This window comes from Typopeltis vanoorti, chromosome 23 (assembly GCF_054136105.1).
Source record: "Typopeltis vanoorti isolate ZY-2024b chromosome 23, IOZ_Tvanoo_1.0, whole genome shotgun sequence".
In the NCBI taxonomy this organism is placed as follows: Eukaryota; Metazoa; Arthropoda; class Arachnida; order Uropygi; family Thelyphonidae; genus Typopeltis; species Typopeltis vanoorti.
The window spans coordinates 32,771,208-32,794,944 of record NC_143571.1 but is presented as its reverse complement, the minus strand read 5'-3'; the positions used below and the strand labels follow the sequence as shown (position 1 = coordinate 32,794,944).

Sequence of the window (23,737 nt, the reverse complement as noted above, 5' to 3'; positions counted from 1 at the left end):
AAAGAGAGAAGAATGAATGAGAGAGAAAAAAAAAAGATATGAAACAATGATAAGAGTGGTGGCATGAAGAAGTAGCCAAATAGATTTCAACAATACACAGAATGATGTACTGGACATTTGCAAAAGTATGCAAAGGAAGAAAAAAAAGAGGGCACTGGTTCCAAAGAAACATTAGAGAAAGGATACAGCAGCTGGAGATTTGATTAGAGGTGTGCTTGATGACTAGATGATGAATCAAACTATGATTTTCAGATGTAAAGGTTCCTAATGTGCCTAAGACTGATTGTGCAAAAACAAGAAGGTAAAATTTACAGGGCTTGGTAAATATAAGGAACGAAAGGATATGACTGCAACATACAAGTTGTTGAGAAGAGCTTGTTGGCACATATTAGAAGAGATTCTTCAATTCTTCAACTGAAATTGGAGAGGAGGAGGGGGGGGGGAATGCATGAATGAATTTGAAAAACAACAACAACAATAATAATAATAATAATAATATGAAGAAGAAATAAATATTTCAATGAAAAGAAACATACCTAACACTGTTTGTGTTGACAATTGCTAATATCAGTTCTTCTTTAGAAGGTCTTACATTCTGCTCAGAAAAAAAAAAAATGTAAGTTATATAATTATCCATAGAAATCAACAGAAAAAAGGAAATGGCTGCAGATTCATAAAGTTCAGTACTGTTTTTAAATAATCATCCTACCTTATCTTATGCCCACAAGATCAAAACTAACTTTATGATCTTGGGATTTATTTTTATAGCAATCTTATGAGAGTTGTTTGAAAAGTTTGTTAAAAAATAAGTTAAACACATTTTTTTTGGAAAAAATCACCTTCATAAGGCATATTTTGGTAATTGGACCACATTTATTTATTAAGCTAAAAGCACCATAAAGAAATAAAATCCAACAAGTTTCATAAGTCGTTTGACTTACATCTTCAGGGGTAAAAGGTAACTGAAAGTCAAAACAACAACAAAGAGAAATTAATAGTTCATACTATACAGTTGTAGCCGTCTGACTGTTTATAAAATTAAAAAATCAGAATGAGATTCAAAGCAGTGCTAAGTTTAAACAATACTGGACGATGCCACGTTCTGTTGTTCATGATCACAATGTCTGAGGTCTGCCTGAGGTATATTTTTTTATCAAAGATGACCAAACTTGGTGAAGAATTAAGCCTTGATTTTTATTGCATTGTGTTGGGATTCTAAGCATGTTTGCAGCTTCTTTAAATTTCCTTATGTAGCAGTTTTTTTCTATATAAAACATTGTGGTTGGTGGAAGTGGTATGGAAAGCAAGACCTGATTTGTGTTCTCTTCTGTTTTGTACATCCTTTTGGTGTTAGTTCATGCATATTACCCCAGATCTTTCTGTCTGTCCTACGTAGCAGATGCTGCAAGAACAATAAATTTCATAAACACCTGTTTTTTTTTAAAGGATGATGTGGAAGTTTCAGAGGATATAGAAATCTTGAAATTTTTTCCAGTGGCAGAGAGGCTACTTTGATGTTATGTTTGCTTAGTAATTCAGCCATCTTGTCTGTAACATTCTTAATGTATGGAAGCATGATGGTGTTTTTGAAATCTTGTTTCTGTGAGATGCTTGTAGGAGGTGTATGGAGGAACAGATGAACTCATTGCTTTCCAAGATTATCTGAATAATTTACATAAGAATATAAAATTTACTTTAGAACAAGAAGAACTTAGAAAACTTCCTTTTCTTGACATCCTATTAGAAGTCAATGAAAAAGATAATAAACTTTCTTTCTCAATATATAATAAACTTTCTTTCTCAATATATAGAAAACCCACCAACACAGGAAGATTTCTTAATGCGGCTTCACACCACCACCCTTCGCAAAAAATAGGTATAATAAAAACCCTGAGGGACAGAGCTTATAATATTTCCAGCACAGATAAACAGAGAAATGAAGAATTAGAATATTTAACACAGATCCTCAAAAAAATTGGTTATGAACCCAAGACTATAAAAAAAAATCCTCCACACACCTCCTACAAGCATCTCACAGAAACAAGATTTCAAAAACACCATCATGCTTCCATATATTAAGAATGTTACAGACAAGATGGCTAAATTACTAAACAAACATAACATCAAAGTAGCCTTTCTGCCGGTGGAAAAAAATTCAAGATTTCTATATCCCCTGAAACCTCCACATCATCCTTTAAAAAAACCAAGTGTTTATAAAATTTATTGTTCTTGCGGCATCTTCTACGTAGGACAGACAGGAAGATCTGGGGAAATATGCATGAATGAACACCAAAAGGATGTACAAAACAAAAGAGAACACAAATCAGGTCTAGCTTTCCATACCACTTCCACCAGCTACAATGTAATCTGGCAGAAAACAAACATGTCTTATATAGAAAAAAAACTGTTACATAAGGAAATTTAAAGAAGCTGCAAACATGCTTAGAATTCCAACACAATGCAATAAAAACCAAGGCTTAATTCTACACCAAGTTTGGTCATCTTTGATAAAAAATATACCTCAGTCAGACCTCGGACATTATGATCGTGAACAACAGAACGTGGCATCATCCAGCATTGTTTAAACTTAGCACTGCTTTGAATCGGCATTCTGATTTTTTAATTTTATGAACAGTCAGACAGCTACAACTGTATAATATGAACTATTAATTTCTCTTTTTTTTTGTTGTTTTAACTTTCAGTTACCTTTTATCCCTGAAGATGTAAGTCAAACGACTTACGAAACTTGTTGGTTTCATTTCTTTATTGTGCTTTTAGCTTAATAAAAAACATGGTCCAATTACCGGAATATGCCTTATGAACTTCTAAACCACAGAAACCTCCACTTACAAACAAAAAAAAAATCACCTTCATTTCTCAACATAGTCTCCATCGAGGTCTACACATTTGCACGGTAGACCAATGCGTTTCCAATTTTTTCAGCCCATCTAAAAAGTAGGATTTGTCAAATTGTGCAAAACTGTCATTGACAGCCTTGATAACATCCTCGTTCGAAGAAAATTTTTTCTCACTGAGCCAAATTTTTAAGTTTGGGGACAAGAAGTCACATGGGGCCAAGTCTTGAGAATACGGTGGATGTGGAACCAATTCGAACCTCATTTCATGCAATTTTGCCATTGTGATGGCCGATGTGTGGGACAGTGCATTGTCTTGATGAAAGAGCACTTTTTTTGTGTGCCAATTTTGTCTGTTTTTTTCTTCAGTTCTTCTTTTAAACGTCCAACAATGATGCATAATAGACTCCTGTTATTGTCTTACCCTTTTCCAAATAGACTATCATGATAATTTGTTGGGAATCCCAAAGAACAGTGGCCATCACCTTCCCAGCTGACAAAACGGTCTTCGCTTTTTCTATGCTCTTTCACCAGGCATTGTCCACTGTTTTGACTGCTGCTTGGACTCAGGTATGTAGTGTTGGATCCAAGTTTTGTCTACAGTCAGGAATCAATGCAAACAATATGCGAATTGTGATTAAACATTGCCAAACACTGTGTTGAAATGTCTTTTTGCATGTGTTTTTGATCAACAGTCAACAAACGTGGCACCCATCATGCACATAGCTTTTTCATGTGCAATTTTTTTTTGCAGGATATTATACACATGGTTCAGTTGAGATGCCTACAATCTCAGCAATCTCACACACTTTCACTTGACGGTCTTCCATAACGATACTATAGATTTTGTCAATCATTTCCTTCATAGTGACCTCAATCAGGCATACGGAACACACTTCATCTTCAATGGACTTATGACCACGTTTAAACTCATTTATACAAAAATAAAGTTATTAATGCTTGTGCAGAGTCCTCATGAACTGCATCTAACTCGGTTTTGATCTGCACGCCTGTCCACTTCTTCAAATAAAAGTGTTTAATCACTGGACAAAACTTGTTCTTCTCCATTTTATGAAAAATGCGAATATGGTCATTTTAAATGTTTGCCAAATGAGAACTATGTGTCGCACGTGGTTAAAAGTTTGTCAGGGGGGTCATGAAAAAGATGATACGTGCCGACACTGGTATGAATGAACGAATTGTGTCACCATCTATTGGAAATTTACCAAACTTTTTTAACAATTCTCGTATCCACAAAAGTTGATACCTGCAGGATACTAGAACCATCCAGATCAGGATAGATAAGTTTGGAAACCCACTCTGGATGGATACGTTTGGCTAACAATGAGCAATAAGCAGACAATGAACCTATATACTATCAGACTTTAACTAATATCTAATGGCACAACAAGATACTAACTCATAGCCTGTCAACAAACAAACACTTTACTCATATAGTCACCAAGTGCAGTAAAGAAGATATTAAACCTGAACAATAACTACAAGCTCTATTTCTCATCTTGAAAAATTAAGCATCTGAATGCAGAGGTCAGGTTTTCAGATTTTAGTCTTAGTCACTGTCTTCAGATTTTACTGTTGCTGCTTTCATATACTAAGTACATTGTAATGATTTTTCATTAACTCAAATACAGTATATGCTGCAACTTTTTTTTTAAAGTATATGTTTAGAAGACATACATAACATAACACTAATTTTATGAACTTAGAAATAAATCAAGATGACATTCTTTACTGCTGATATCCATCACAGAAGAAAAGTTTGTACATCTCTAAATGTTTCATAATCATACTTACTGTTCACATGATTTTTTTCCAACTTCATGGTTGGCTCAGCACCTCTTTGTGATCTGACAACCTGTTTTTTTTTTAGTCACTCATTAGTCAACCATATTCTGTCCTAAAATATTTATGCACTCTTGTGCTAGTTTCTCTGTTTCATAAGAAAAAAATCCCAAGTTCACTGCTGCTTCCACAAAAAATTGGCTAACAGTCTTGTTCAAAAAAAAGTCCACAAAATACATCCTGCCACAGACAGGATTTGAAATGATCTCATCTTTTTCCCAGTTAATAAGTAGTGAAATCACCATCATGGAAGGATCCACAATATATTTATAATAAATATTCATTATAAATAAAAATGAATATTTTTAAAAGGAAATATTGGATGCAGTCATGTGTTTATGTATAATGCCCCTTACAAAATGTGAATTTTAGTATTAACTTTTATTACATCTGTGTTCCTTTTATTTTTATTTTCATACTGTGTAGTAGGAATGGATTCCTTCCCCCCCACCCTGCCTCCTGTTATAGAACCAAGCAAATGGCTTTGAAGGGAAGAGTGCCACACTAAATATATTTTGGTTATCTTATTATTATTACATATACCTCCATTAAATCAGAAATTCATTGTGAGTGACTCACACTAACCATTATTCATGCCATACCTATTGTACTTCTTAAGCTCATTCATACTCATTCACTGTCAGAGAACTCACAACCACCTCTGGTAATCAGTCATGTTTGCACACACTCTACACAACTTCCAGAGGTGATTCCTAGTTCTTTCCCTACTCATCATGTATTGAAAAATTTCTCTTGTATCAATCTTATAGAACCTCTTTAACTTATAAGTTGTTATCATATCTTATCTTTTTCATGCACCCACTAAACTTTGCAACCTACATATCTTCAATCTAGCCTTGGAGGCAGAATTCAACATACATGCCACCATCTTGGTCACATGTCTCTGGATCCTCTCTACTACCTCTTCAGCCACAAGAAATACAGATGACTAAACCTGTGCAGACTAGTCAATAAGCACTGTATCATATTCTTATAAAGAGGGATAATAATCCTATCTCCACTTGTCAATGTGTTCTTCAAGATCCAAGTAATCCTTGAACTATTTTGCCAACTTCTCCAATATGCCCTCTGAACTCTGTTTGCCATCATAATCATGCTTAAATCTCTAGTCTCACCAATTTCTTGTAATCTAGCAACATCACTGTAATACAAAATATGTAATATATTTCATTCCTAAGTGCATAACCTTATATTTGCAACATTAAATTAACAACTATTATCTTTTGATACACTGCCAATTTATTTAAATCATCCTACAGGATCTCTATATTACCTTTATTAATGGTTGTTCTTGTGAGTTTTGCATCATCAGTAAACACACCGAATACTTCCCCTTAAATCATTTCCTATATTGTTAATATACAAATTAATACATTCATACCAGGCATCATACAAATATCAATCCACATTGTCGAATGCAACAAAGGTCTTGCATTTCCAGTTTACCATTTTTCAGGCATGCGATGAATCATTACATATGCTTTCTAGAAAAACCAAAGTTATATTAGAAGGGGAAAGGCTTTAAGAGAAATTTTATACATGTGAGAATTTATGTAAGTGCTTCATTTTGAAATAAAAAGTGGGGATAGATTGTGGTGGTGGGCAGTAGATAGCGTTGGTGTAGATGATAGATGATAACGGTAGTTGTAGTTCACTGTAGTTGGTGGATTGAGTGGTGGAGACAGAGAGTTGTAGAGTAGGTGCCCTCCCTCGATGAGTCTTTGAACTCCTTGAAGGTGTCACGTAATAATAATAATTTTGCAAAAGATAACTAAGCAATAATAAATAGTTTTTCATATATATCATTAGCTGAATGTGTAAAAATGTGCATGCATGCCTGAAGGAACATGCTACAAAAATCAAGTGAGCTACTGTTGAATGTATGACACATGTGAAACATTAGTCTAACACAAACATGTTAACACGTTCATTGCCAAGCTGAAAATTGGAATTTCGTGTGGTGGCCAAATTTTTTAATTTTTTTTATTTTAGCGACGTCCACACGATAACGCGTGATCAACCGTATGGTGAGAACTCGCATCATGCGATATCACGTGATTGGCAATGAACGTGTTAAGCAAGAGTGGCTCTAATATAGAGCTCTGAGGCACTCCACTAATCATCCTCATTCTCCAGGATTCTACTCTATCATATACTACCTTCTAATATTTGACAGCCCTTCTCCCTACTCATCCATGCCTCCAGCTTCATATCATATTCCATCCATTTGCTCACACTTAAGTAATAGTATTCTATGCAGAATTCTGTAAAATACCTTTGCAAAATCCACCAGTATCACAGTGTAACCATTTCCCTTATCCAACTCAGCTGTCACTATTATAAAATGTGAATAAATTACTAAGACAGACTTAGTTTTCAAAGCCATGATGACCACTAGAGTATCATATTTGTATCTCTACCCATTCCTGAATTCTGTCTTTCTTATAACCACAATAAGAATATTTTGTTTATCTAATAATATTTTGTTTATCTAATAATATTTTGTTTAACAAATGATACAACATACCACAGCAGATAACATATCCTGGAATTCATTATAGAAGAGACTGTTGATCTTTGCTCCAGAAGATACAGTAGCAATATTACAGCTTTCATTTTGTCCTTCTATATCTGTTCTTAGTTTTTCAATAAACTTTTCTACAAGCCTATATAAGATAAAATATTCTTATATTTATTTATTTATTTCTCTCTCTCTCTCTGTATGTATATATATATATATATATATATATATATATATATATATATATACAAGATGATTATAATTAAAGTTCACATAACTGGGTAGCTACTCAATGGAATGAATTTATATTTAACATGACGATGATGATGTGTGTGTGTGTGGCAATGGAATTTTATCTGCACAAAAATCAATGTTAGTTCTAAAAAGTTGCCACTAGGGTGATACATGGTGCTGCAATACATAAATTATGTATGATACGCCTAGTAAGCAGTGAAACACTGCAACCATACCATTTATGCAAATGATAAATGCCTCCAATGATATACTTCGAAAGAAGCTTCTATAAAAGCAGGTAGCTACAGAATGCATCAGTTCATTGCCTGTGAGCAGACGTGTTAAAGCACATCATCAAAAGGCCATCTCACAATATCAACATAACTGAAGTTTTGCACATTTCTTGTGAAATTAATTAGAAGAAACACACGTATAAACCACAGTGAAAATTATTTAATTGTAAATATTTCATCCTAAGTATCTTAGGACATCATCAGCACAGTATTTAAACAAATATAGGAATAACATACAGTTAGGGTGCATGATTATTATTCCTATATTTGTTTAAATACTGTACTGATGATGTCCTAAGATACTTAGGATGAAATATTTACAATTAAATAATTTTCACTGTGGTTTACACGTGTGTTTCTTCTAATTATGAACCCACCACAGGTTTCGTTATTAAAAAAAAAAAAAAAAAAAAAAAATTCTTGTGAAATTGTTTTACCAAAATAACAGCTATGCCTTGACAGCACTGCAAAAGATCCGAATATTAAAGGGATTAAAAATGGATCCTATGACTGCAAATGGTTTAAGCAAAATGATCCAAAAATTTGAAGAGACAGTTTCCTTAGATGTCAAACCTGGCAGAGGATGGAAATCCATCGAATGGCAGACAGTGAAGGAAGTAGCCACAGCGTCAGAGGAAGAAAGGATGGCAAATATTGTAAGAAGCAGCAGAACATGGCATATTACATGGTCTTTAGACAAACCTGTAAGTATGGTTCACAAAGTCATAAGGCAAATTGTGTGCTGTTGCCATTATAGGATTTCCCAAATTCAGCAGCTGCTTAATCCTGACTGGGGTGCAAGAGAAACATTTTCCCTGAAGTTTCTTGTTTAGACTGAACTGGACGACTCACCATGGAACATTTTCAGGACTAACAAAGCTCACTTCCATCTGGGCAGTGCTGCTGTGAATATGTACTAGCAAAGAATTTCGGCAACCACAAGCCCAGATGTCGTGTGAGAGATTCAGCTTCATTCCCCAGAAGTCACCATTTGGTGTGGTTTTACAGTGGAATTCATTATCGGACCTTTCTTTTTTGAGGAGCTCAGTTCTGCTAGTCTCATTACCTGCACTGTTAATGGCCAGTGATATGCATCTCTCTTAGCCAATCAGGTGATTCCAACACTTCAACAGCATCAGTGCCTGGATTTTATGTACTTTTTATGCAGGATGGTACCGCTTCTCACATAGCCACCCCTGTCAAGCAGTTGCTTCAGACACATTTTACCAAAGGCAGAATTATCAGCCATCATTTTTGCAATGGTCAATGTGTTCACCGGATCTGAATCCCCTGCGACTTTTGACTGTGGGGACATCTCAAAATGTTGTCTATGAGATGTCCCCCAGTGTCATAGCCAACTTAGTAGACCTCAAGACCAGGACATATCCACAACATTTTGAGTGAAACCACAGTGGTCTGTGGTTGAGCATGGAATTTTGCAATTTCAGCACATTGCCAACAACAGAGGACAGCATATTGAAGATGTTGTGTAACCACACAACGCACTGTATATATATCCTACATTTTGAATTACCCACTACAGTATTACAGTGGCATGTACTGTCCTAGTAATAACTTTTAGATCAGATGGTGGTTTTTTCACAAAATAAAATTCCATTGCCACACACACACATATCGCCATGTTAAATATTAAATCTTTCTGCTGAGTAGTTACCCAGTTACAGCCTTTCAAAATGTGAACTTTAATTATAATCTTTCACACACACAATGTCAGTTTCAAGACAAGAAGTAACAGGATTTCAATAGAGGTTGTAAAAATAATAATAATAAGATATTTATGAGTTTAATAACTGCAAGAATTCATACTTCAAACACTGAGAATGTTGTATGAATACTAAAATAAACATAGTATAAATAAGCTATGTCAACAAAAGTGAAAAATAACATTTATTGTTATTAATATCTTAATAATAATATTAATAATTGTTTTTTATTATTATTTTCTGACACTTTTGGCAGACTTATACTAAGCAATGAAGTTGTTTCATTAAAAAAATGCATAGAATGAGCAAAAAAGTAAAAGAGAAAATTTGATATTAAACATGACTATTGTAGCATTAAGAGGGTGTAGTATAGCTATTTCTAGTAAAGCTAGCCATCAGTCAATAATCTCTGGCAGTTCCCTATTAGCAACCATTACACTACATTGGATGTATTATTTGTATGTATTATTTATATAATTTTCCTTATTCCCAAATGCTATCTCTTCATTCCAATCTATACCATCATAATTTAAAATCATCCACGATAATTACCCTTACTTTGTTCACTAATCCAAGTTGTTTATACATTTCTTTATCACTTTCCACATTCCTAGGCTTACTGCAACATCCAACTAAATACGTCTTCCTGTCAACCTCCACATTACCACACTGTCTCATAACCACTGCCACTATTTTCCTGTCTGCCTTATGTGGACATAATTCTCCTGCTATCATCAGCAGCACTCTTGTCCTTTTGCTATTATTTCTTGATTTGCCTGAATATTATTGTTGATAGCAAATGATTGCTATTAAACTACTAAAAGCCAATTCAATAAGCAAAACAAAACGACCCATAAAACTGTCAAAAAAACTTCCACTGAATCATATTACATTTTTAACACTCAAATCATCTTGAATAATACTTTTGATACTTTCTTTTATCCATTCCTCTTTCTTTATTTTTCTGCTCTAGTGTGCATCCCCTCAATCTCCATAAACATACTACAAGGTTCCACATTTTGGCAGGGGACAAAAACCAGCAACAGAAGAGTCAAGATTTTGTTTTGAGTGTGCTTGGATTGATTGCTTGGATCAGTGTGCTTGGAGAGATTGCTTGGATCAGTGCATGGCATGTGAAACTGTAAGGGATCTTGATAGTGCATGGAAAGTGGCAAAGAACTGTTTGTGGGAAGTAACAGCAGACTGCATACCTAGAGTCAAGAGAATAAATCAAATGGGAGTTAAATGGATGAATACCATCATTAAGCTTAAGTTACAAAATAATAAAAAAAAAAAATCGTGTAGGGAATCAAAGGAGAAAGGTGACCAGCAGGCATATGAACAGTACAAAGCAGCTAGAATGGTAACCAGTGTGGTCAGAAAGGTAGAGTATGAAACAAAATTAGCAGTGTAGTTCCCGAAGAGTTCTTTCAGTATGTTGCAAGTAAAAGGAAGAATGTTTATTGCAGAATGATGTTAATGAATGCCAATAGTAGGAAAGTAACTGAATCAGGTGACAGATATTGCAGGAAAGGGAGTGAGACAACAGGTTATTTGGAAGCTGAGGTAATGAACTGGAGATGCATAGCATTTTACAGAACCTTATGTGAATTCAGCTATGCAATTAGATGGTATATTAGCTCACAAGTTTTACAAGAAGGTGCTACGGAATTGGCAGTGCCTTTGACCATGTTATTTAATCGACATCTCAGCTCTGGATTTGTTCCACAGTGGAAAGAGGGGAAAATAGTTCCATTGCATAAAGAAAACTCCAAGAATAAGGTAGCAAATAACCGACCAATCAGCATATCAGGAGTAATAGTCAAGGGTTCTGGAGAAGTTGTTTGAGACCAAAATACAGGAATGGATAGACAAAAATGGGATACTATATAGGGGGGGGGGGGACATGGTTTTGTGAAGCATAGGTCGTGAGTAACTTGATCACGTTTTATAATACACTGACAGCTGAGTTACATAAAGGTTTACAGCGATACTACTGTACTTTTCAAAAGCATTTGACAGGATACCACGTGGAATTCTAATCAGTAAATTGCAGCACAGGGGAATGGATAAAAAATTAGTAAAGTGAATAAGAGGGTGGTTGATGGAGAGATATCTTATTCCAGAATAGAGTCCATCCAGAATAGAGAATAGAGGAACTATTCGGTTGTTTGCCAATAATGCAAAATTGGGTAGAGTAATAATTAATGTGGATGATGTTAAAATTTTGCAGAACGATTTGGATACACTGGCTATCTGGGCAATGGAGAATGGATGTCAGTTTAATGTGGCAAAGTGTAGGGTTATGCATTTTATGGTGAAAAGATTGCCAGCCATGTGCCACATTGATGGAACTGTACTCCAAGAAATTGACAAGCGAGGAATTTGGGGGTGTTAGTGGATACGTAGTTTAGAGGGCATATTGCAAAAATGGCTAAACAGCTTATTGGATTACTTGGTAATCCAATCATTCATAGTCATGGATGATAGTGTATTCATTTCCTTTATCCAACTTATCCATAACATTATTATAAAATATGAGTAAATGCTCAAAAATGATATCCCTTTAGTAAACCCATGCTGTCTTTTTGTAAAGTAATCCTTGTCTGTCTACCCATTTTTGTATGCAATTTCTTACCAACTTCTCTAAAATCACCACCACACCAGAGATAGTGATAGGTCAGTAGTTAGACACACTGATTTTTTTGCCACCCTTGTACAACAGAATTATCATACATTCTCTCCATTCCTGTGGTACCTTTCTTTAACTGAGACTCAAGTTATACAAGCATGTCCAAGTCCTAGTCAATTTGGCAGAACATGTCTGTAGCATATGTGCTAATATGAACCTGCCCCTATTGCTGAATTCTTATCCAGGTTATGCAAAAGCTCTTCAGATTCATTCTCATGTACTTCTAGCTTTTCATCCAATGTAGTAGTAGCACTGTGCACCATGTTACACATATCTGGGGGTTGATACATCTTAGCAAAGTAGGCACTCCTTAACTGAACAATCTCATTAGCTTCTGACAATAGAGTATTATCTACATTCAGTAAAGTTATTCTTCCATGGTCATCTTTCTTTTATTTGTGGCATAACAATAAAATTGTTTTGGATTTCCTTTGTCCTGCATAGCCTTCTTTATTTTTTTCATACTGTGATTTAGCTTTCCACACAATACTCATTACTTTTCTGGCCTATGCTTTACATATTTCACAACTACTCTCACTCTTATTCTCAAATACACTCACTTGGCGGTGGTGGCAGTCATAGAAGAACATACATGTCAGGCAGAAACTAGATTCTGAATATGTTAAGCATTTAAATCCAGTATAAATTCCACATATAAACTCTTTGTTGATCAATTATTTTATTGAGTTTAAACTTCTGCTAGTTTCATATACATCTTGGTACACTTCAACATTCCTCAAGGGCTCACTTTAGTGAGTATGGGTGGGGAAAACCCGAGGTACCTGATGCTGGACCATGCCTTACTTAATGCAATGTACATCTGTCATATTATCTGTAGACTGGTCCCTCCCCTTTATTCTTTCCTTCTTTCTTTTCTTCTTGCTCCTTTCCCTAAATGCTATTAGAGTATTCAAGGGCTAGGAGTGAATCTTTCTTATTTTGCTATTTCATCTCATTTTATGTGGAAAGAACTTCTGCAACCCTACCACTTTCTTCTTGCAGTGACTTCACTCCAAAATGCTAATATGATTGTGCCTTATAATACATCTCATGCTGCACAGAATAATCAGAGTCACATTCAGGGCTTAGGCAGAGGGTCCTGTTTCAGAAGTATATTACTGTCTCCAATAAAAGTCAGTGATATTGTGAATGAGGAACACAGAAAGTATAGGATTAACCATATAAGGGGATTTTACATAGCCACATGAAATGCTCAGGGTCTACAGATGGGTACTCCTGAGATTGTCTGTAAAGAGATGGATAGGTATAAAATTGACATCCTGGGAATTACAGAGACCAGATGGAATGGAGCAGGTCACTTCAAAAGACAGGATGGTAAGCTAGTTGTTTACTGAGGTGATGACGCAAAGCATCATGGGGTAGCTGTGATACTGAAGACAGCTCAGGCAAGAAGCCTTCTTGGTTATAACCCTGTTAATGAAAGGATACTTTCTATTAGACTTAAGGCTCAGCCTACCAATGTATCAATTGTGGTAGTTTAGGCACCCCCACACAGATAGGCCTGATGAGGAGAGTGAGGAATTCTATGAAAACTTACAGACTGTTTGGGACTGCCTACCAAGGAGACATACTTTACATCTTTCATGGGAAAGAATATGAGAGTCAGGCTGGAGTGTGACATGCCTGGTCTGGGTGAACGTAATACTATGGTGAAAGACTGTTGGAATTTGCACATGCTAACAGATTAGTTATTACCGTATCTGCTTCCAAAAACATCCACAATGGATCTATACTTGAATATCTAACATCAATAAGTCAAGGCACTAGACTGATTACATCCTGGCTCTCCAGTGGTGGAAGAGAAGCATCTCTGATGTACATACTTGTCCTGGAACAGATTCTGGTACAGACCATCAGCTAGTAAGAACCAAAGTAAGACTAAGACTCCGAAAACTTCCAAGTTAGGCACATTCCACTAGAATGGATGTTAGAGTAATTCCTAGTGGATTCACAGAAGAAACATCAACTCAGTTGGATGATTTTTTGGAGACCAATGAGGAGAACTCACCAAAAATGCTTTGGGAAGGAGTCAAGGTGATAATACAGGATACAGCCAAGAAGTATCTTGGCCCAATAAGAAGATCAAGAGACCCATGGATATTAGATTCAACATGGGAACTAATCAAAAGAAGGCAGTTGGAAAAACAAAGAGACACAGGGACTGAAGAATATAAGAGATTACATAGAAAAGTCAGAAGAGCCATCAAGCAGGACATGCAAAAGTTTTATACTAATAAATGTGAATGGGGAGAGAGTTCCAGATGAGGAGGCACAATTATAAAAGGATGTTTTATTCATTTATGACCTAAAGCACAAGTTTAAGCCCAAATTGAATGTCATCAAAGACAGGAATGAAGCATTATTAACAGAAGAATTGGAAATCAAAAATAGAGGGAAAGAATACTGTGAGGAACTGTACAATAGAGTGGATAAAGAAAATTTGGAGGAGCCCTCTCACTAGGAAAATTCCAATTTGGAACTCCTCCACTTAGGCATTAAGTTGAAAGAGTAGTTAAGCAGTTAACTTCATGTTGTTAAGCAGCTTAACAACAAGAAGGCTCCAGGTGCAGATGGAATCCAGCAGAGTTAATTAAGGCAACAGGGGATGGAGAGATAAGAGTGTTTCATGGATTGATTACAAGGATATAAGAGACAAGATCATGGCATTGAGACTGGAAGAAGTCAGTTTTCATACCACTACATAAGAAGGGAGATATGAAAACTTGCAAGAACTGTAGAACTATTAGTTTAATGTCTCATGCAAGCAAAATTTTATTGAAGATCATGCTAAATACGATTGAGGCAGAGATACCTGAGGAACAAACAGGTTTTAGGAAAGGTAAGAGTACTAGAGATCAGATCATAGAAAAATATAAAGAATTCAGACTCCCTCTGGTAATGTATTTCTTAGACTACTCTAAAGCTTTGATTTTGTTCAGCATGTGAAACTGTGGGAAGTAATGGAAAGAATGGGCTTTCTTCAACACACTCTCAGGTTGATAGCCAACTTGTACAGGGAGCAAGAATCCACAGTAAGAACAGGTGTTGGATTAACTGATTGGCTTCAGGTTGGAAAAGGAGTTAGGTAAGGATGTTAGGCAATATATGAAGAGGACATCATGCATGAAGCATTGGATAAGCTCAAGACAGGAATTAGGATAGGTGGTAGATTGATCAGTAATCTGAGGTATGCTAATGATATCATACTCCTCTGTAATGACAAGAAAGAACTAGGACAAATTCTTGATAAAGTTAACAAGATCAGTAATAATAGAGGACTTCAATTCAATCCTAGCTAGACAAAGATTATAGTTCTTAAAGGAAATACAAACAGGGAAGCTCTTAAGAAACAAGTGTACCTTAATAGAGAAAGAACTGAGGAAGTCAGCAAGTTCTGAATACCTGGGATCCATTATTAATCTGAAGAATTGCTGTTCAGAAGACATCAGAAGAAGATTATAAATGGCTAAAACAACAGTCAGAGACTCGTCTAAAATTTGGAAGGATGAATCTATCTCCATGGGAACAAAGTTGAAGATTTTGGATGCAGTTGTTTTTTCAACAACGACTTATGGATGTGAGACTTGGAACCTAAAGAAGTCAGATAAGAAAAGGATAGCTGCTTTTGAGATGTGATGTTACAGAATGATGTTGAGGATATCATATACTGAAAGGTGTACAAATGAATGGATGTTAGAAAAGATCAGTAGAATGTCAAGGGTATTGACAGAAGAAATTTAAAATATTTTGGACACATTGAAAGGATGGAAGGAGGACTTCTCAGAACAGTAATAGAAGGTAAAGTTCCTGAAAAAAGAGGAAGGGGTAGACTCTCAATGAGATGGATGGATGGTATGTGTGGAGTGACTGATCTTCAGAGAGTTGAAGCTTCCAGAAAAGCATACAACAGGATTATATGGCAAGACCTGGTGTGGCACATAACTGAGCATCAGAGTGACCATGTAGTATCTGTGAATGCTCAGTGAACATATGATACGACACTTCAACAGGAGAGTGAAATAAAAAACATATTGGATAATTTGTGGCACATATGCCATTGACATGTCTACTGGTGGTAGGCCAACAATAAGAATAATAATGAATCAAATAAAGTTTCAAACAGAGTGATTTTAAAAGCAAAGTTTACACAGTTTAAAAAAGTTTGCATAAATTAAAGATACCAAGAAATTATATACTTGGTTTAATCCATTATCCAAGTGTAAGCAAACAAAGTTTGCTCTTGAAGTATCTTTCAGGACTGGGCAACTCGTGGTAAAGGTGGTATGACTTCACTTACCTTAGTATTCCATAATGCAAAGCACATCTCCTTGCAGACATGTATAATGCTATGCATTATGAGAAGGGGTCACTACCCAGACCAGTTTCGACCTTTATTGAGGTGTGTTTAAGTAAAGACCTCCCTAAAAATTAGGCGATCCCCTAGACCACTCAATACGAGTGACCGAAGGACCACCCAACTCAGCATTGTTCTGCTCAGTGACAGGCTAACCTGGTCACCAAGAAGACCTTCTCAGCATTGGCTCTACCTAGTGGCAAGCTCACCCCACTACCAGACAGAGCAGTGGTGGCCCACTCAGAGACAGGAAAAGACCTACTCCAAGCCGAGCCTCTCATACCTCAAAGAAAGTGATCACTTCTGCACAAAAACACATCAGTGGGAGCCAGACCCTGAGGTGAGATACCAAGGCATAACTCATAACCCTACTATCAAGATGGGTGAAGTAAAAATGCTTTTCATATCCCTCTTTGTCTGTAAAGGAAGTTATTTGGGAAAGGGAGTTTTGTGAGCTTTATGCTCGCCCTCTGGGGGTAGTTGCATTAGTTATGATCAGCTGGGAGTAGAATAGCCTTCGGTCTTTTGTATTTGTAGTACTCTGTTTCATTGTAATTGACAGCTTGTACAATCAGCGGGTTTGAATGTGAACTTGACTTGATGAAGAATTTTTCTGCAAGATCGCGAAGAAGGGAGGAGATGTATGGAAGGCCAGTTTCACGATGAATCTGTGAATTTCTGATAAACTATGGGACATCTAGAATCATCCTTAAGCACTTATTTTGGATTCTTTGTAATTCTGAGATGTTTGATAGTGAAGTATGACTCCATGTTCATGAGGCATAGGTAATAACTGGTCGTATAACCATCTGGTAAAGTAGTAATCTGTTTTGTAGGTTCAGTTTACTCTTGCAGTTGATCATTGAGTAGAGTTGAGCTATTACCCTGAATATCGTGGAGCCAATAAGTTTGATGTGCTTGTTAAAAAGGAGATTTTTATCCAGTAGTACCCCAAGATATTTGGTCTCTGATTGCCATGGGATCTTCTGACCGGAGAGCAGGATGTCTTCTTTAATACAGACCTTTTTTCTAGAGAATAACATTGGCTGAGCTTTTGAGGGGTTTACTTGAATCCTCCAGTTGGTGAACCTCCATGTGTATGGAGCCTCCACGTGGGTTTTCCTTTGTCTGAGGAAGTTACGACCAAATGACCAAGGAGCTTGTCAGTCGGAATAAAAGCCCAGCAGATCGTATTAGCGGAAAACTACAGAATAATTCCAGTATGAAGTATAGAGGGAAATCATAAAGAAAATCCCGAGGAAGTGTGAAGTAAAGTGGTCATATAAGGTAGTTATCTGACGAGAAAGTGAAGTTGCCAAAGTAGCATACCAGCAAATTGGTAAGGTGAAAACTTTATGTCTACTAACTAATGGAATTGAATGAGAAGATTTTAATGTATGTGCTAAGAGAGACTCTTTGAACTGTTGCTGATAGATTTAGAAAGAAATATAATAGTGTCTCATAAATGTATCTTGAGAGAGAGTGAATTACAAATGTTCATAATTAGGTCTGAAATATATGTAAAATTGAATAAGATTGTTAGAGAAGGTTGTGAACAGAATTTGATAAGTGTTAAGAGTAAAATTTGATTGAATAGAGTAGTGAAATGAGACTAAGTGATTAAATATTAGCAACTATTTTCTCAGATAGAAATTCATGAAAAGGGATAATTAACTGTATGTAAGAGTGCTAATGCTGTACCTAAAATTTAGTTGAATGATTTATTCAAGGCTTTTAAGTGTATTATATGTATTCTACTTGTAATTAAAATGTTTTGTTTTAATGTAAATATTGTCTTGCCTGTACTTAGATCCTACTGCACTTGCTCATAAAATATAACGAACCACAAAAGGCGGGAAACTATATAAGGTCATGACTGCAAGTTGTAAAATTATAGCTGAGAAGAGTGAGTGAGTGCTGACTGTGTTCTGACTGCTTGATCATACATTATTTGGTATAATCTAGGATTCAGGGTGGCGCAGCGTTAATAAAATAAATTTTCTCTGAGTTTGAATAAGGAGTTGGAACCAGTGCTGAGACAAAGAAATAGGCATCTGCCATTTGCACTTCTTTGTCTCACAAAACAACAGCTTCACTCTTATCAGGGATTTGGCCAGTAGTAATTTAAGAGAGACAGAAGTTAATAGTAAATAGCATTGAATAAGTGATAGGAAGTGAATAACTAGGAAATAATAAGGGAAGGATAGAAGTAAGATATATATGTGAAATAGAGATAAGAAAGGACCCATAAGGATAGGAAACGACACAATAATAACACTTTTGCCACGAGTTGCTCTGGTCCTGATAGATACTTCAGGCACAAACTTTGTTTGCTTACAGATACAAAGTTTGCACAATTTAAAATACCAATTTAAGAATTTAAAATTAAATTAGAAAAGGAACTATGAATTACTTGATCATATATTTTTCAGCACCAAGAGTTTCCAGATGCTCATTGGTCTCGTCAATAGCATCAAGTTCATTCATCACTAACATATACTTATCATAAAGTTCCATTTGAACGCGAGGTAATCTTTCTTTAATGTGCAACTTAAGTTGTCCACTAAGAACTTTCTGAAGGAATGGAGTGCCCATGCGACTAGCCATATGCCTGTAATGAAACAGTTAAAATGAAAACAGTATAATATACATCTATATTAACTCCAAGTGCATCTTTGCATTTCAATAACTTTGTAACTGAATATAACAGAAATCCATAAACAGCAAAAGCTATAAGAAACTATAAAAAACTATAAGAAACACTGAGCTACATACTGCATGTATGTTACATGTATTACACATCTAGGTTACTCAGCTTTGAATTATTATATATTTTAAAAATAACTGTTTTCAGGTGGGGTTTAGTAGATTTTTTCACTTGTGTTTTCTAGTTATTATTGTACATATTCACACTGATGCTGCTGTAGAGAAATTAGAGCAAAAGAGTGATGTTCTTGCTTAAAGTAATATAATCATAATGGAAATATTCTTGGTATATTATTGTTAAATGAAAAATCCTATCATCACCACCACCACTGATTTCTGACCTAATGGGCTGTGTGAATGGAATCTCTGTTCTCCTAATTACAGGCTATGATTTTGAATCACACTGTGATATGGATGTTAGTGATGTCTTCAAGTGGTAGATGATGGTTGTTGCCTAATGCAAGATTACTATTCTGTTTATTGTAGATGTCTCAGAAAAAAAAATTACATGCTTAGTTTGAGAACAGGATTTCCAGATTATTATTAATATACAGGCATCTCCATTCAGTCAAACACTGATTGTGGGAGATCCATGCAGGGGCGAATTCTCCATGCTTGCTGCGCAAGCTCATTACTTGAGAAAGAAGTAATATTTATTTGTTAATAAATGCATGCATTTATAAGCATTCCATTTAGGCTTTTATTTTTGTAGACAGAAGATGCTTGCACGGCAATAATTGAGCTTTGTGTTGTGTTTCGAAGGCCGACGCTTGCTTGTCTAGTCAAAGCTGCCTTGGCTTGCTTGGTTGTGGGAGCTTTCAGGTCCTCGCTGCAGAGCTGTGATTTCATGCACACACATAGCCATTTTCTCTCCCTTCATGTTATCTCACTCTGTTGCTTAAACACAGGACATACGCAGTCAAAGTAGCTCTAGCCAGTGAGCTTCAGCCAGCCTTTACACGTGTGCATGTTGCTTGGGAAAATTAAGTTACAACCAACTTTTTATGACGATGTTATTGACTAGTTCATAAAGAAGAACTGTAGGGTAGAATTTGTATTCAAGTAAGTCAGCTAAATTGAAACAGATAGAATATCATTTGTAAAATAAATATTGTATTTTATATTATGACCTTTTTCTTGACTACTAGTATTAATAAATTAAAGACTTAATTTTGTATGTTAGTCAAGTAAATATTAGTTTAATATCCAACGTTTCACTGACTGATATCTGTCAGCATTTTCAAAGGAATTGAATTACCGTTCAACAGGTAACTTAAATAAGAATCAAGGCCTAATCTTACCAGATATATGGAAAACTCTAATCAGATCATTTAACCAAAAAGAAATGAACTTTCATGAAAATTACATTAAATATCTCAATAAATAAAACGTTGCGCTTGCGACACACATATTATATCATTGTATCATGCACAGTGATAACTTTATATAATTTTTAGAATTGTCGGTTAGTTTCCTAGTTTTTGTTACTTTCTATTGCTTACGAGTGTATTCCTTTGAAAATGCTGACAGATATCAGTCAGTGAAACGTTGGTTATTAAACTAATATTTACTTGACTAACATACAAAATTAAGTCTTTAATTTAAATGTTGTATTTGTATGATTAAATGAACATAAATTTCTAAATATATAGTTTTAAATGGTCAGTAATTCATTATTCCGCTAATCAGACTTCAATCACACCTCTCACTCCCTAAATGATAACAAGAGGAAGTATGAATTTCAAGACCATCACTTGTCCCTGGATCCATGCTACCCCATTATTCATACTGTTCTTTAAACTCATTCCTTAAAACCTTTGGTATACTCACAACTACTTTTGACAATTCATTCCACTCATTCAGCACTCTCCAAATAAAAAAAAAATCTAGTTTGCACATTTACTAACCACTTTTACACAACTTACAGGGGGTGACCCCTTGTTCTTTCTTTCTCTCTCTCTCTATTCATAGTACATTGAAAAATTATTTTGTATCAATCTTATAGAATCCCTTTAGTAACTTATAAGTTTCTGTCATGTCTTCTCACTTCTGCCTGCCAACTGAACTCTGAATCATCTCCACCACCTCTTGATTCCCAAGAAACCCAGGAGAACAAATCTGTGTACAGTAGTCAAGACTTGAGTCCAGTTAAGGAAATCCATCACCAGGATTCTTCCTAAAACTGGACTCAAGTCCAATTAAGGAAGAAAATCAGGAATGCAATTATGCTAATAATGTTCCATGCAGCAGTGAGTTTGAGCCTATCTGGTGTGAAGTGGCAGCTAACAGAATGAAATTTATGGTAGAGTGTTGATATAGACTTGAAGTTCAGTTATTGGGGTTCAGTTACTGCCAAGAACGAAGAAATGCATTGCCAAGTGACCTTGAGTACTAAAAGAGTAATTAGTATGGATGACTTAAATTATCCAGACATTGAATGGGTAACATAGTAAAACTCATAACAAGAATCAAGAATTTATTGAGTCGTTGTTGAAAGTTTTTTCACTTGGTTTATAAATTAAATTAAAGATGCCAAGAAATTATATTCTTGGTTTATCCTTTATCCAAGTGAAAGCAAATAAAATTTGTATGTAAAATATCCTCACGACTAAGTTACTTGTATACCAGTGGCAGCCAGTGAAATTTTAAGTGGGGGTGCTGCCTATACAAAATTAAAAAAAAAAATTCTTTTTTTCCTAATCAGTAACCAATTTATTAATAAATTATTATTAATTTTATTAATATTTATTAATAATTATTAATTTTATTAATAATTATTATTAATATTAATTTATTAATAAATTGGTTACTGATTAGGAAAAAAATTTCTAATTAGTAACCAATTTATTAATAAATTGGTTACTAATTAGGAAAAAAAGAATTTTTTTTTAAAATTTGCATAGGCAGCACCTCCATTTAAAATTTCACTGGCCGCCACTGTTGTATACAGAGGCTGACTTCATATTAATTGCCTTGGTATCCTATCATGCAAAACTCACATCCTTTGGGTGTGCATAACTAAGAATTATGGGAAGAACCACTACCCTGACTGGTTTTAACCTTCATTGAGGTATGTTCATGTGCAGGATACCACTCTCAAAACTTGTGGAATCTCTCAGATCACACAACAGAGTGACCCAAATGATTTAACTCATTACTCAGCAGTGATTCTACTCAGTGAGAGACTCACCCTGCCACCAAGCAGAGCCCTCAGAGGATATTCTACAACTGCTCACATTCCACTATATAAGTAAAGGGAATTCTCCAAAAAACTCAGGCGAGTGACTTAAAGGATCATTTAACTCATAACTCAGTGACAGGTCCACAGTGGTTCCATTCAATGACAGCCCACCCAACACCAAGAATCTTCAGCAGTGGCTCTGCCCAATGGCAGGACCACCACCATCAAGCAGAGCCACTCATATCCCAGGGAAAAACATCCACTTCAATGACCCCAACTTTGTGGAAATCACTTCAGCAAAACCAAGAATATAATTTCTTGGCATCTTTAATTTAATTATTGAGCTGCTGTGAGACAAATCTTCAAGCAGAATTTAAAAAAAAAGCATCTTGAGGGAAAAGAGTGTTAGATTTGTTCATAACATCAGCAGATGTCTCAGTTAAGGATGTTACTGTTTTGTCATCAGCTGGTGCTGGTGATCATGCTGTACTTACCTGGGAAGTAGCGAAATGGATATTCCAATCATAACAGGTTATATGCTAGACTATGAAGCCAGAAATTAAGACAATCTGAGAATAATGCTATCTTTAGTTCCATTGTATCAGTTGTTTAATGGAAAGAATATCAGCAGTACACATGGGAAGCTTTGAAAAGATGCTTAAATAATGCAGTATTTGAATGTATCCCTAGAGTTTGAAGAACAAATAGGATGGAAGTGAAATGGATGTGCAACCTGATTAAGCAAGAGATCCATCAGAAGAAGATCATGAAGAAGAAAGGAATATCGTGCGAATAAAACTGAGAGGAGTTATGAAATATATATGAAGCAGAGGCCAGAAAAGTTATGATTGTTATAAAGAAAGCTAAGTTGGAATATGAAAAAAAATTAGCAGTACAGGCTAAAATCAACCTCAAAGAATGTTATTGTTATGCTGCAAGTAAAAGAAAGAAAGAATGAATGAATGCAGAACAATAACTTTACTGAATGCACCCGTGTGTACCCATGTGTCAGAAGTTAGAATCCTGAATTCTAATTTTATAATAATGCCCACCTCAACAAAATCTATCAATCTGGTATATGTAAAAAGTGCAGAGTGTTACCCTACAATGGACAAATGGGTGCAAAGATGGATATGTCCAACTACTGGCTTATCAGTATCTCTTGAATCATTGAAAAATTTTAGAGAATTGGTAAGAACATATCCAGAAATGGGTTGATAAAGAAGCACATAGTTTACTGAAAGGTGATCATTTCTAAGCAAGTTGCTCTAA

At 35.4% G+C, this 23,737-nt stretch overlaps 1 protein-coding gene across 1 annotated transcript in view; it reads right to left on the bottom strand.

Moving 5' to 3' along the window:
• LOC150093745 (dynamin-1-like) overlaps positions 1–23,737 on the bottom strand; it is a 124,190-nt gene that overhangs the window by 56,786 nt on the left and 43,667 nt on the right. The window contains exons 8-10 of the mRNA XM_090412968.1: positions 18,992–19,189; positions 7,267–7,405; positions 537–595 (exon numbers count right to left, since the gene is read on the bottom strand). Coding sequence (XP_090269094.1) covers positions 537–595; positions 7,267–7,405; positions 18,992–19,189 — 396 coding nt within the window. The remainder of the gene's footprint in view (positions 1–536; positions 596–7,266; positions 7,406–18,991; positions 19,190–23,737) is intronic.